The sequence below is a fragment of the Pempheris klunzingeri genome, chromosome 7 (genome assembly GCF_042242105.1).
Source record: "Pempheris klunzingeri isolate RE-2024b chromosome 7, fPemKlu1.hap1, whole genome shotgun sequence".
NCBI lineage: Eukaryota > Metazoa > Chordata > Actinopteri > Acropomatiformes > Pempheridae > Pempheris > Pempheris klunzingeri.
Window position 1 is genome coordinate 28,808,436 of NC_092018.1, and position 14,495 is coordinate 28,822,930.

The 14,495-nt window shown below is 44.3% G+C and overlaps 1 protein-coding gene across 1 annotated transcript in view; it reads left to right on the forward strand.

Annotated features, from left to right (window-relative positions):
* Positions 1–14,495, forward strand: part of LOC139203670 (tetratricopeptide repeat protein 28-like) — a 157,393-nt gene that overhangs the window by 94,777 nt on the left and 48,121 nt on the right. The window contains exons 4-5 of the mRNA XM_070833499.1: positions 4,061–4,333; positions 5,679–5,809. Of these exons, the coding sequence (XP_070689600.1) occupies positions 4,061–4,333; positions 5,679–5,809 (404 nt within the window). The remainder of the gene's footprint in view (positions 1–4,060; positions 4,334–5,678; positions 5,810–14,495) is intronic.

Below are 14,495 nucleotides of genomic sequence, written 5' to 3' on the forward strand. Positions count from 1 at the left end.
ATCGACTGCCAACACAGACTGAGTCATCCTGCAGTCCTGCTTTGTCATCATCATTTTTCCAAACGATGCGTCTGTGAATAAACGTGGCCTTGTTTTACAATCCAAAATTTACTGAAGTGTACAATGAGATCAGCAGCTCTGAAAGGCTTTTTGTGAGTGAGGAATCAGTTTTTCTTTGATTGAATACAGCGTTTCTCAGAATATTTGTGTGCAAATGCGAAAGAAAAAAAATGTTGCAAAGAAAATAAAGAATGCAGAGCCTATCTGAGCAACATTGAGTATATAAGCCTGTCACTGGAGCCAAAACAAGAAAAGGGCTTGGTTGTGAGCCCAGACGTGAGCATCATGGACCAGAATGGGCCCTCTCAGTAGGGGAGGACCAACATTTAGCCCAAGCCATTTAATCTCTTAATTGTTTACCCTATTTCCCACAGTGCCAGGCTACCGGCAGAGGTCCTAATCCAAGGTGTGTTGAGGAGAGGTAGTTAGGTCAAAGGATTAGGAGCAATGATCCTCTCAGAAGGGCTCCTGGCACATGGGGACGATAATCAATGTTACGCCAGCAAACAGGGAGGATAATCAGTCCTCAGCCAAAGTCCCCTGATAAGTGAAAGGTAGGCCAGTGTTGGTTTGGTTTCTGTCTTTCAAGGAGGACTAGTCCCACACTACTGCTACTCATGTTTATTGGCCTTACAGCACACACACCAGGACTGATCTTGTTGACGACCTCACCCACCAATGTAACCGTGCAGTTGAGCAAGAGAAAATTTTCTTCAATACTTCAGCCACAAATGTGGCTTGTCAAGCCATCATACACCTCTATACATGAAGTCATGTGCTGCACCTGCTTATTCTTGGCTGTAACAACACTGAAATTACACTTCTGTAGACACTACATTATTCCCTTCTGTGTATAAACTCAAATGTTGCCGCCATGTTGTGAAAAAAGAGCTGATTGTGTCTTGCTGTGATTGTAGTGTTCACGCTTTGAGCCATTTATCTTACCACAGTCATCTCGACACACTGTGATGTTTACAGTCGTCCCAAAGCACCTTTATGTTTATTTTCCTCAACAGAGCAAAGAGATCCACCTGATGACATCCATACCAAAGTAACCACATAAATAAATTAGGAGAGAGTAAGACAAATAATGAAGCTCGGAGAACAATCTCAAGTCATCGTAGTCTTCAAGGGCACAGTGTGTAGTGAATTCATCAAAGATTGCCTTGTTTCCACAGAAAGTTTAGCATCATCTGTGTAATACCACAATTCTTAGTGTGCCACATACAATTCAACTGCGACTCACACTCGCACTCCTCCTTGCATAGATCAAGGTTTCTTCTCATTATTTCAGAGTCAAGCAGCTGTTGTGCTCTCTTGTGACTCATACTGTATTTCCCACAACAAAGGGCTCTCACTCAAGGGGAAACTGGTGCAATCTCACCTCCCTCGTCTTACTGTATGTGTCTCGTTCTGTCTGCCACTTCCGATCATCCTGGCAGCAATTCTTGCTCCAGTATCAACATTGCCCATCTGTGTCACTGAACAAGCTGTGGGAAATCAGCCTCTCACAGTTCTATCTGTTGGAGGCTGTGTTTTATTATATATGCACTCACATGGGTAATATTCATACTATTCATCCTGTTCCAGTTCTGTCTGTCATTCAGCTGCTGGGGGCCAGAGAGAGTGCAAAGGGTCCATTAGCTGTTAATTATTGGATTGTTTTCCACATATGCTAACTGGAAAGGGGGTTTTCACTCGAAGATCCCTCCAGATGAACCATGGGGGAGATGGTTTCACAGTGAGGTAGTTATTGACCCAGGCTGAATCATTGCCATTAAAAAGGATGTCCTTTAACTGAAGGATTTGGAGCCGAATTCATTATAATCCATCCTGCTGAGGAACCTTTGAGCAAAGACTCTGAGTCTGATCCCCTGACATTTGGGGGGAGACAATTTTCAACAGAAATCATCACATTATTATTCAAAAGATAAAGGGTGATTATTATATTCTGTGCTTTTGTTATTGTATACAAATCCAGTGAAAAGACCAAAACCAAGAGTGAATTAATCCTACAATCAGCACGCCTGTGCAGCAAAAGCCTGATGTATAGCATATTCCTCTGTGGTGTAAAGCTTCAGAGTAGAAAACTAGTAAAAACATGTCAGTGGGCCACCCTGTTGCTGGCTGGTGTGTTCCTTCATTACACTTCATTAAAAATCTGTTAGAGTAACAGATGCTAAACACTATAGGACAATAATGCTCGTTTATAGGAATGAATGATAGAAATAAAAAACATATATACAAAAATATATGGTTTTATAGTATTTCACATTGTTTTGGTTCTGTAGTTCTGTATATCTTCATACAGGAGGGGGGGTGCAAGGTGTATGTTTTTATTTAATGAGATAGCAAGCAGAATGAGTCATTGGTACACTGCAGATATGGATTTGCAGCCACAGGTATACTGTCACTGCAGTATGGCGTAGCCCTGGCTGTGAAAGCCACCTTAAAAAGCCTCACTTATAAGACAAAAGTGAATAAAGATGGGGAAGAAATGCCTCTGTTATTTATGTGCATGTCAAGTTGTAATTCTTACTTCATATTTTGATACAAGGCTCGGTGAACACTTAAGCTCTTACATTGGAGTTGTGTGCCTGTGTGTGCACGCGCACCTGTGCATGTCTGTGTGAAACAACGCGCTGGGATGTTATCATAACTACCTGTTTATGAATGCAGCAGCCATGACACCTTTTTAAAAAATTATTCTCTCAGTGTTTGATTTATGACTCAGCTCTCAGTGTCACTCTGAAGGCAATTACAAGCTATGAATGGATATTATATGCACGCACCGTCTCTGTGAGCACGACACTCTGCCAACTGCTGGAACAGAAGCAATGCTCTTGAAAGAGCATCATCAGTTATGCTTTTGAATGCTTGTGTGAGGAAGCATCTCATATTGTGTGTGTGTGTGTGTGAGTCTAGGTGAATTAGTCTCTGTGTGTGTTTCCAAGAACTATTGAGTTTGTTCAGAAATTGTGACTGTGTACCAAATATTTGTCTAAACAAATGGAAGAAACAGTTTATGAAAGCTTGCCTTATGCTAAAATGTGGACTACACACACACACACACACAGCCACACGTAGCCTGCGTGTACTGGCACAGTAGCACCATGCAATCTTCTGTAAAGTGCTTTGACCTAATTAGTAGCAACTCTGCTCAAAATATTTGCAAATACAGGGCCATGAGAATTAAGCATCCCCCAGATACACTCCTATACATGAATGCAAATATTCACGGATACACACACACACACACACACACACACATCAATAGACACAAAGACACACACACACCCTTGCCCCCCCTCCTCTTGTTCGATGTTGGTGTCTGCCAGAGGGCTTTGTAATCTGGAGGGGCTGTGGATCCCGAATCCCGTGCGGCCCACCATTGATTTATGTCATTGTGTGCATTTTCAGCCGCTTCAAAGGTCACCTTGTGTGTCTCCTTTACTCTGCATTCATCTGCCGCTGCTACTGTGTGCATTAGCTGCATTAGTTTCTCCATCGCTCTTAAACTCTATCTGAAAACCCACTCAGCCTTCTGTATTCTATCAAACAACCATATCGACTGATACAAAGAGAAGGCAGAAATATAATTTTGTTGTGTGGTTTGTAAGAACAGTTGCCACAGTGTTTTAAGCTTGTGCCATTTTTATGCAATACAGCTGGAAATTGCCTGAGAGTACCCCAGTCAGAGTGGAGGGCACAAAAATGGCTCGTATGTTGACTTATTGTCAAATTGTCAGTGAAAGCCGCCACTCAGCCAAGCAAGCTACAGGCTATGCTTATCCAGTCAGACAAAACACAGCCACCACTGGAGAAAAGTGGAGCTTGAATCTGAGCAGCAGTCATGTTTGCCAGGGTCGGTAAACACCTCACAGAATTATTGCAATAAATGTCAGAAATTGTTGTCAGTCACCATGTCAGCACAAGGTTATGTTTTGGTCTACTTTGGGGTCTGTTTCTAATCTTTGTCCTACTCATGTCTCTCATGCAGAGTCTCTGGAGCCCACCTATCAGCAGCTGCAAAAGATGAAGCTGGACAAAAGTCCCTTTGTGGTGGTGTCTGTGATTGGCCAGGAGCTGCTGACAGCGAGCCACCACACAGCCTCAGTTGTGGTGCTGGAAGCCGCTTTGAAGATCGGCACATGCAGCCTCAAGCTACGTGGCTCCGTCTTCTCGGCCCTCAGCAGCGCCCACTGGTCCCTGGGCAACACCGAGAAGAGCACTGCTTACATGCAGCAGGACTTGGAGGTGGCCAAGGCCTTAGGTAAGACGCTTGAACTGGGAAATAAGAAATAATAAGGTAGATTAAGGCTTCAACTAATGATTATTTTCATTATTGATTAGCCTGTTGATTATTTTGTAGGTTAACTGTTTAGTCAGTGAAGAAGTGACACATGCAAAGCACAATGTCCCAGAGCCTGAGGTGACATCCTGAAGTTGCTCGTTTTGTCCAACTAACTAGTTATAAAGGCAAAAGTTACTCAATTTATAATCATATAAAACTAAGAAAAGAAAACAAATCCTCACTCACCAATGTTTGTCATTTTTTGATTGATCAAAATTGTTGGCGATTAATATTAGCACTCAATACATCTGCACACATTGCTGACTCTGGTGAAGGTAATCTCTGTCAGTCAATGTCTGAACTGTCTGAACAACTATTTCATGGATGGATCTTTCTAATTTGTCTAATACTTATACCTGCAAACTACCGTTATTCCCATCAGCCTCCGCTCCCGTACTGTGTGTGTAGAATTGATTGTCAAATGTTAGCATGCTTACATTCTAAGCTAAGATGCTTACCAGTGTAAACATTATACCAGCTAAACATTAGCAATGTCATTGTGAGCATCTTAACATGCCACCAGTAGCATTTAGCTCTAAGCATCACTGTGTTTAAGTATAACCACTGAGAGCGGCAAACATGGCTGTAGGCTCTAGAATGTCAGTATTTTTTATGAATGTTTGTCTAGCCTGGGACAGATCTGTTGTCCGTTTGTGTTTTTCCCCGTTAAAAAATCTTGCACCAAAAATTTAAGGTCATTTGAATCTGCAAGAAATGGTCAGGAATTGGCCCATTTCTTTGTTCAAGCATGGATCCACTGTGTGGGTGTTAATACAGGGAGAGAAGAGAGGGTTTGAGAGAAAGACAGTAAGGGAAAACAGAGAGTAGCACAGACTGGCTCCACTCTTCTCACCCCCACACAGTTTGACACATGACTGGGCAGAGCAGCTGGAGATAAGGAGTTGTGGTTCTCAGGTGGAGCACAGAGACTTGCACGTTACTTTGGCCCTGTCTGTGGGGCCTCTCTGTCAGGCAGAAATAATAAGGCTTTCCCCTCTCACCCTCTGGAGCATTGAGATCAACACTACCAGCTGTCAGGGAAGCCGCTCTACTGTGGAGAACTTATAACGGCCACTTTCCCTTTTAAGGGTACGATGGTGTGTCAGTGGCATAGATGTGGTTCATCACATCGCTGTTCAACAGTGGAGGTGGGATGATGCGAAATAAACACCAGTTGCTTTGTAATCATGTAGGCCGTACTGTAAATAAGCTTTGTGGGCTCCTTTCATTTCCTTTCTCATCTCCATTGGTTTTTCATCTTCAGGTGACCAAACTGGGGAATGTCGTGCTCATGGGAATCTGGGCTCGGCATTCTTCTCCAAGGGGAACTACCGCGAAGCGCTGACTAACCACCGCAACCAGCTGGTTCTGGCCATGAAGCTGAAGGACAGAGAGGTAAGAAGCACACACACGGTAGGCTCAAAAGAAGCGGCAGCATCCTATAATGGACAGAGAAGGCTAACTATCGTTGTGGAGGACAATAAATTGAGGTTAAAAAGTTATTTTTTCCAAGTCTCTTATCGTTCTGTAGGTGTGGGATTGTGCTGTGCCCAGCATTCCTCTGTTGTGGCTGTGTAGAGGTTATCTGAAGGAGGAGTCTGAAGGACACAGAGATGCTGCTGCTCTTTGTCTATTTAAAAACATGGGTGTCAAGTTGGTGCGGAGAACAGATGAAGGTGATGGGGGAGGAGAGACAGTGAGCCAGCTGAAGGAAAGGCCAATAGGATGGTCTCGGCAGCTGGTTCACCTTATTATCAATGCGAACCATTTATGCAGATATTATGCAGATGTTTATCTAGTCCATGTAGCAGTAAGTCTGGGGCTTTGTAACATACGCCTGTTTTGGAATGTAATTTACACAGATTAAGTTGTTTGAATATGGGGCAGAGAGAGAAAAGAAGAGTGGGAGGGAAAGAAGAACACGAAGGAGTTGGAGGAAAATTAGTTAGACAGACTGATCCACTTCTCGTTCCTGTTTGGTGCCCTCTTTCTCTCCTCAGTCTGTCAACTTCTCTCACTCTCTCTCTCCCTGTCTCTCTTTCTCACCACCCAACCTCTGTGGCCATTGTTGGGGGATGACAGGTGCTTGTTCCAACACAATTCCCGTCACACAAGGAGAAGAATGGCCTCCGTTTCCCCTTCATTCCTTATCCTCCCCACCAGGCCGGCAGGCCTGCTTGTTTGTGTTCCCTGATATCAGGAGACATTTAAACAGTCCAGTCAAACACAGCACAATGCACCAGGATGAAACTAACAGTTGAAGAATGAGGCCAGAGGTCCCTTTGACATCTCTCCCTCCCACAGTTTGAAGATGTGTGCAGAGCAGAAGTATGATTAGGAGTCTGCAGACACCAGTGCCAAAAACCTCTGTCATGTAATGAGGTTAGAGAGAGAGAAGGATGAGAGACTCAGAGGACAAATACAAATTCCTTTGTGTCTGCTTTGAGGGTTTGACTGCTTTGCACATGGTTGGCTGGAGCAGCATTTGGCTGGCCAAATGTCTGATTAAATGTTTGAGCTTGTTTGTGTATGCGTGCAAGTATGTATAGCATATCCAATGTACAGACTAGTATGAGGCCGCCTCTGCTGACATCTAAAGATCTAGCAGTTCTGTGTCACTGCTGCTGTAATTCATGGTGCCCCCCCTTTTCAGTCCCTCAGGCCCATGCTGTTCACATGTTGCTTCTAAGAGGAAAACACTGCACCACCATGCTTACACTCAAATGGCAAATGGTCCACTCATGAATGCCAGAGTGAACTGCGGCCCATAGGCGGTCAGTGAACACCACTAATAGTTGCATAATCTACAAAATGTCCCGATTGGCCCTGCATGGCCCACCCTACTCCCCCTACTCTCCTCTGGTTCCTCTGAAGGCCCCCTAATCAGAGTCATATGTGTGTCACACCACCTGGTCTCCCTCAGAACACACCGAAGCCTGGCGGAGAGCTCATTACGGCCGGCCCGATGTTTTTGTTTCTGATGTGGACGTTTTATCTGGCCTTTCTGAAGCTGAGGTCACTTCCTAGAGGCCGGGGACAGGATGTTGTTTCTGACTGAATTTCCAGTGTGTGGCCTACAGTCGAGGAGTTTGGAGAACAGAGAGACTTAGACGGACTATGTGGCATCACTTCCAGTCCTCAGTGATAAAGGAATATGTGCCATATGTGAATTGAAACAACTTTAATTAGAGCGCATTGCAGTTACGGAGAATTTCCTGGAGACTTTAATGAAATCATATGCAGTGAAATGTTTGATGTGATAAAAGGACCTGGTGGACCATGTGGCTTTGATATGACATGGGGTGTGGGTTTTGATTCTGTTGATTTTCAGGTTTTGATCATGTGGGTAAAAAGCTTGAAAGATGATAAGAGACACATTTCAATGAACTCTGTGAACTTGTTACGGTTGGTGTGTTTACGCATTTGTGTATGTGTGTAACCAACTATAGTCGGTCCTCTTTTTTTCCTGGTGTTAGACTGCCACCTTAGAAGGAAAATCTGGTTCATCATTCCCATAGCTTAGAATGAGATTGTACTCATCAAGTTAATTGCTGACAGCTGGGCATGTGGTGATATCACTGAAAGGGAAAATAAAGGTTAATCGTAAAAAATAACCTAAACTGTCCAATGTAAACATCCATCACAGCTGGGAGACTGACTTTCTGGTCCTACCTGGGATTCATAAGGCAGGTGCACACAGGCATCTTTTCAACAATGCAATGAGGGAGATTTACCAAAAACTCTAGTGCAGTTAATCTGACTGAACATGATGGCTTGTTTGCAGCCTGCCTGAGCATTTGAACGCTTGTATTTTTTGCCACACTGGAGCATTGTTGCACAGTTTCCAGATCTCAGCCATTACACTGGTGAGTACAATGTTTTCATAATGGATGAAAAGGATGGCTAAGAACTCAGAAAACAAGACACGGTTGTAATATAATGGAATTATTGTGTCAGGAAGCATCACCTAATCCCTTAAAGTCGACAATATGATATACTGTTTGTCACTAGGCAACGTTTACCTTATGTGTATGTCTGCTAATACTTACACTGATACCACAACTAAGTAGTAGTGTAACATTAAGCTCTGGTTTACCACAAAACTTCAGCTACTAGTCTCTACTACAGGCTGAACAGTGGCCTGTGTGTGATGAAGGAGCAGAGAGTGACAGAAAACAGAGATTCCAGATGAGTGTTCTCTATAAATCAAGAGGCTGTACCGTACCTGGGTCCTGTTATATCAGTAAAGGAGCAATGCATGTGATCTCTTTTCATCCTCTAATAACTGGCGAAGAAAATCTCTGTTGTGGCTCCTTATGGAGAAACGCAGCAAAAAAAGGCAAGCCTAGCGTTGGCCACTTGCCTGTAGCTGACCAACAGATTTCGTGACACTAATAAATCGGACCAGGACACTCATCTATAACGAGGGAGCACTGAAAAAAAGGAAAAACAAAACGGAGAAGAAGGCCGAGCTGGGGGAAGGCTCAAAGAGTGAGTGCTCTGTCATCCGCGACGGGGACTGGGAGCTGCAGTCCAAACCAGTGAGGTCATAGGCTAGCGTGAAGTTAGTGTTCTTCTTTAGCTTGCTGCCTTTTGGAAATATCCTTAGCAGATTTTCAGCTGTCATATATACTGCAGAGAGAACATAAACACACTCCCTAGTCTTTCTAGCTGTGTGTGTCTTTTCCAACTTTTGTTTTTGTCCCAGTTTCCACACCTGGCTTTATCCAAAGCCTGCCAGTAACCATCTTTAACAAAGGCCTTCTCTGTCATTGTGAGACAAAGCTGTTAAACTAGGTCTTCCCTCTCCAAACTCCCTTTCCCATCCCCTCTGTTTGCCTGTGACGTTTTCAGTTTAAATAGTAGGTTTAACTAAAAGGAGGTAACCCCTAATTTGGGGTGTGAGTATTTAGGAGAAACTGAGGCGGGCTGGCAGTGGTGCACTCTGTAATTATGTCTTGTGTGATGTTGAAAAGAGTCTCCGCTGCTGACTCCCCCAACCCCAAGATGAAATGGAAATCACGATCAGGGAAAAGTAAAAAGGTTACAAACAATGTTTTTTTTCCATAGGCTCCGCAGTTCTACGGAGTCTAGTCTTCTACTGCCGCTCTCTTTTTTTAACTCCCTCTCTGTTTATCTATGCTCTCGCTCCATCTGCTGAAAGGAATTTACTCAAACTTTGCCCCTCACTCTGAAAGTGACACGGACTATTTCATCATGGGTGTTTATCTTGCTGCTGGTTTGGGGCTGTATGGATTCGGCTGGATCCGAGATGGTATAATGAGGCTAAGGGCTGAGAGATGAGCCTCAGAATAAGGGGTGAGGAAGAGAGCTAAGAGTGGGTGTTCCTCTTGTCAGGGTCAGGGTTTGTCAGTGTTTGTCAGCACTCTAGCAGAGGAGAGGATCATTAAGGAGTCATTAGGGTATGGACGTGTGCCTCCACTGCCTTTCCTGGGGCCCACGCTAATAGAGGATTGCAAAGGGGGGAACTTGGCACCTCTGTCTCTTTTCTTTAGCCTCCACTGCTTTGCTGATTAAGAAGGAGGATTTGGGGATGATTAGAGAGGCTAATTTAGCCGGGTGGGGACAGGAGGAAAGGTTAAATGAAAGGTAACAATTCCTTTGGTGGCGGTGCACACTGGAGTCTTTGAATGCACTCAGCTGTTGATATTACTTTTCCAGTAAAACCACTATGAGCAGTGCTACAACATACAGAAGTACCTGCTCCCTCGCCTCCACACCTCCTGTTGTGCCAGACTGAAGCACAGAGCTAGCCATGGTGCAGCAGCTCTAACAGCATGTCCAGCCCGCTGTGCCTTAATGACACACAGGCTCTCCTCGGCCCAGTGGTTTAGAACTGCTCTACAGCAGCTCGCTTAGCCATGAATCATGAGAGATGGACGGCAGGCATCAGCCAATGGGCCATGACCAGAAGAACTGGGAAACAAGGATTTGTGTGTGTGTGTATTAATGGAAGCACACATCTGTGTTCCCATATTCCAGTGTCACGTGAATGTATCATGTCCTGTTCATATACAGGTTTGTCTTGAAACATTTCAGTGTGTTTGTGAGCACATTTCTAAGGTGAATGTAGGATAGTTGAATGTACTGGAGTATAAAATTGGAGATGGTTTTCCACCTTGAAGGTGTGTTTGAACTGCCCTAGAGAATTATTGCCCTTGATTGTATTGTTGCAGCACACACACATTATTTGAACAAATCAGCATATGTGCCTTTGTGTGTGCATGTGAGTGAGAGAAACCATGTGAATGTGTGTGAACTAACGCCAGTGGCTGTGATTTGGGCTTGTACAGGTTGCTGTGTAATGATGTATGTACTGACTTAACATGCCCTGCAACAGACCGTTGACCCACGACATGGATCTCTGTGTGCAGGTACATGGACAAAACCAAGGTTCATAGACATGCATTTCCTCTCTTTTTGTATGCAAACGTGCAAGTGTGGGCTGTGCATTTGCTGCATTCGGGGTGACGCAGCGTTTGTGTCTCCCCCAGTGGAGCATTTGGAAGGCTGTCAAGAGAGATGAATGACTGCCGTTATATCGACTACTGCTCTCTGCCTCTCTGCTACCTCCTCCCTCTCTCCTTCCTCAGTGCCCCATGCTCCATTTCTCTTTTCCTCCGCCCTTCCATACCACCTCCGCTTCCTTTCTTTACTTCACTTCCATCCCCCCTCATCTAATTTTTCTCCCCTCTATCCTCGTTTGTCTTATCCTTTCTCCATTTTACAGAATCTCAGACCATGTCACCATAGTATGAGGGAGAGTGGCCTTTCACAATCCACTGTTAAAGGATTCTTTGCCATCAGGGGCTTGTATTTTTAAATTGGCTCTACAAAGCAGAATGCTATATGGACTCCTACATTTACTGATTAAAGCATCAATACAAGTATCACATGCCCTGCTGCTAATGCTACTCTAACAAGACCTTAATCTAAACACTGCAGCACTTTGTGTAGATTGAACTGCTCACAGTTGGGAAGTTGAGTAATTTGTCTTGGATATTACACCTTGTCTATCTTTTTCTCCCTTGCTGCTCCAATCAAGGGCAATACAGAGGGACAGATTAGATCACAAATAAACAGTGACATGGTCACAGGAGACTCCTTCGCTTTCTGATGCTCTGTTGTGGTGCACTATATGATTATGGATGACAACCACCAGACACGCAGTCCTCATCAGAGGGAGGAGGTAATCCAGCTGGCTCCTCGGGGTTTCCACTGCACCACAGGACACCAAGTACACCATAGAGATTTTAATCAGAAGGAAAATCAAACGTCCGATCATTAATCTTGGCAGAGGGATTTGATGTCACATGGTAAGAGAGATGAAGACGGAATATGTCAACTCATCTTCCCTAGATAATGGCTGACGAGAAGGAATGGAGTCCGATTAAAGGCGTCAGTGTTAGTTCATGGCTTTGATTGAAATGAATTGCATGTCAGCGTAGCCAACTGAAACACTCCCACCTCCATTTCTTCCAAGTGTTTTGAGTGGTCCCATCGTAGTTCTCAGTTTCAGGATAACCTGCAAGTGGCCCGAAGAGGCTAGATAATGCATTGGCTTTCAACCTGCGTAATTAATTCATTATCTGATCTCCTCAGTGTAATCCTTATTACAGAGTTAGTGAGTCATTTTCATGTAAATTCTGATCCCTCCCATCAGAGCAATCTAGGTGTTATTCACTGGTGACCAAAATTGCATCAGACTCCAGACTCGGGGCAGACCTCCCGGCTAAACCTGGCGCTCCCTCCTCGTCCTCCCCTCCAGCCTCAGTCCATCCTCATCCTGGCCGGCCAGAGAGCCATTTAAAGCTCTGGGGCTGCATCCCTTTCTCCAGGCCGATCGATAGTGGAGCTGTCAGCAAGACGAATGGAGGCTTTAGGAAGTCCATTTTAATGAAGGAAAAAGGAGCAAGGGAAAGAGAGGTACTTGGAAAAAGGCAGGAGGGGGGTAGAAAGAGAGAGAAGGAGAGCCACTGAAGGTAGTTATGAAGGGAAGGAAGGAAAAAGGGGAGAGAAAAGGAAAGAGAGAGGCAGAGAAGGAATGCGTGTATGTGTTTATTGAACGTGTGTGTAGAATTATGTGTGTAGTGTGTAACACTGTCTCCAGTGACAAAGGTTGGGGAGGGGTGGACGGGGTTGATTTAGCTACAGTAAGACCTATTTCTAGCTCAGCAGTGTGAAATGGCTCCTTAGCTACAGTAACTTGTAAAGCACACCCCAACACAGAAACCTATATTAGTGGACTGAGGGGATTTCATCTGGCCGGCACACCAACACCACATCAAGTCCTCTGGCTCGTGAATCATGTCAGCAGCTCTGTGGTAAAAAGATATTGTTGTGACAAGGGAGAGCTACAAATCCAAAGCAACTCCCTCCACAACTGCCCTCAGCCAACACACTGGCTCGTAGCAAAATATTTGTGTACATTTGCATCCAGAGGATGTCCTTGGGAGTGGACATTTAACTTTGACTTTTGTTGACGTTGTACTTTGTTTGTTTCCAGCCTTTTTAGTAGGCATTCGGAGCCGATTGCCTTACGTCAATGTGCAGGAAAAAAACTGCATACTAATTGGTGATTAGGAGCTGAGGTCAGAGGTCAGGCACAGCCAGTGGTGTAGACCAACAATCTCCTCTGGGCAATGGCCAGGCCAAACCTGTTTTCACTCATTGGAGCAATTACTGGCCCTGATTAGTCTGTGGGAATGATTGTTGATTTATGCACATAGCTAAATACCCACTCAGCCAGAGCACTGCCCAGCAAGAGTGCTCAACACCCTGATAAAACCAGCGATAAACACAAAACCCTTGTCTATGGACCTGAAACACTGTATAAAGGTGATTGTTATAGAAGAAGCTACATTTAACCTTTTAACGCTGAGTGTTTCATATTTGATACATACACCTGACCTGTACATCATCAGTGGGATATTTTGTGTTTTATCTGTGTTTTGTATGCTTTTGTTTGTTTTAGATAAACAAACTGTGAGCATTAAATTGCACAAAAATACCAGATGTAGAATGATACAAATTAAAACTTTTTAAACTTAAATATCATGGTTCAGGCTTTAAAGGGTTAATGCCCTCTCTTCTGCACTCTTGACTGTCATCCTACTTTATTTCCTTCTCTTTTAAGAAGTAAGCCAATAATGTGTGTTGCCCGAGCTAGTGACCATCGTGTTTGCTTTTATACCTCAAAGAAACATAGTGGATTTCCTCTCAGTGGTTTCTGACTGAAAACAGTTAAATAGAGACATTAGTAATAAACGTATCAGTCATTAGATGATCGAAGACAGTTTGTATCCTGATTCCTGTTAGCAATACATGAGGTATTTACATTAAGAGCTACCCTTCCTCCCCCTCTCCTATCCCTGAAACACGATGTGATAGTGATAGTAGTAGCCCTCCTCCATCTGTGCGTCCCCTTTTTCAGATCTTTCAAGAGTGAAGTCAAAGATAGGAACCAGATCAGCACTCACCACTCGCCCATCTGTAAAAAAGAGATGAGCTTGTCCTTAGAGATAAGGTGAAATTCAGATGGTGTGGTGGAGTTTCGAACCAGTCTGTGCGTGTGTTTGGGGAATGGTTTCTGTATTACGAGGGAACAAGGGGTCTCCCAGTGAGAGAGAGGTCAGCGCAGCTACAAACGTTTGATGTTTGCATTATATATAGCTGCAACACACACAGGGATGGAGGAGACAGCATTTTTGCAGAGTGAGGAAATGGTCTTCTGCAAGACTCCCTGACATCACGCCAAAGACGGGGATTATAGCTCCTCAGCTTGGCTCAGCTCAAGCCTCCTAACAACTCCTCTACACCGAAACTTACTCTCTGTCTCTTTCTCCCTCTGTCTCTCTCCACTCTCATCTTTAGCTTTTGTCCCGAGTTACAGCAGTGTCAGCATTCTTGTCCCTGTGGCACAGTATCCAGACCTTCCCCACTCTCTCTTGGACGGGAGCCCTGTGTCTGTATGAGGAGGTGGAATGTGTCTTTGTGGAAAGCGCTCAGAGAAAGCAATAAAATGGAGAGAAAATACGAGGCCCCAAGTGAGTGAAATGAA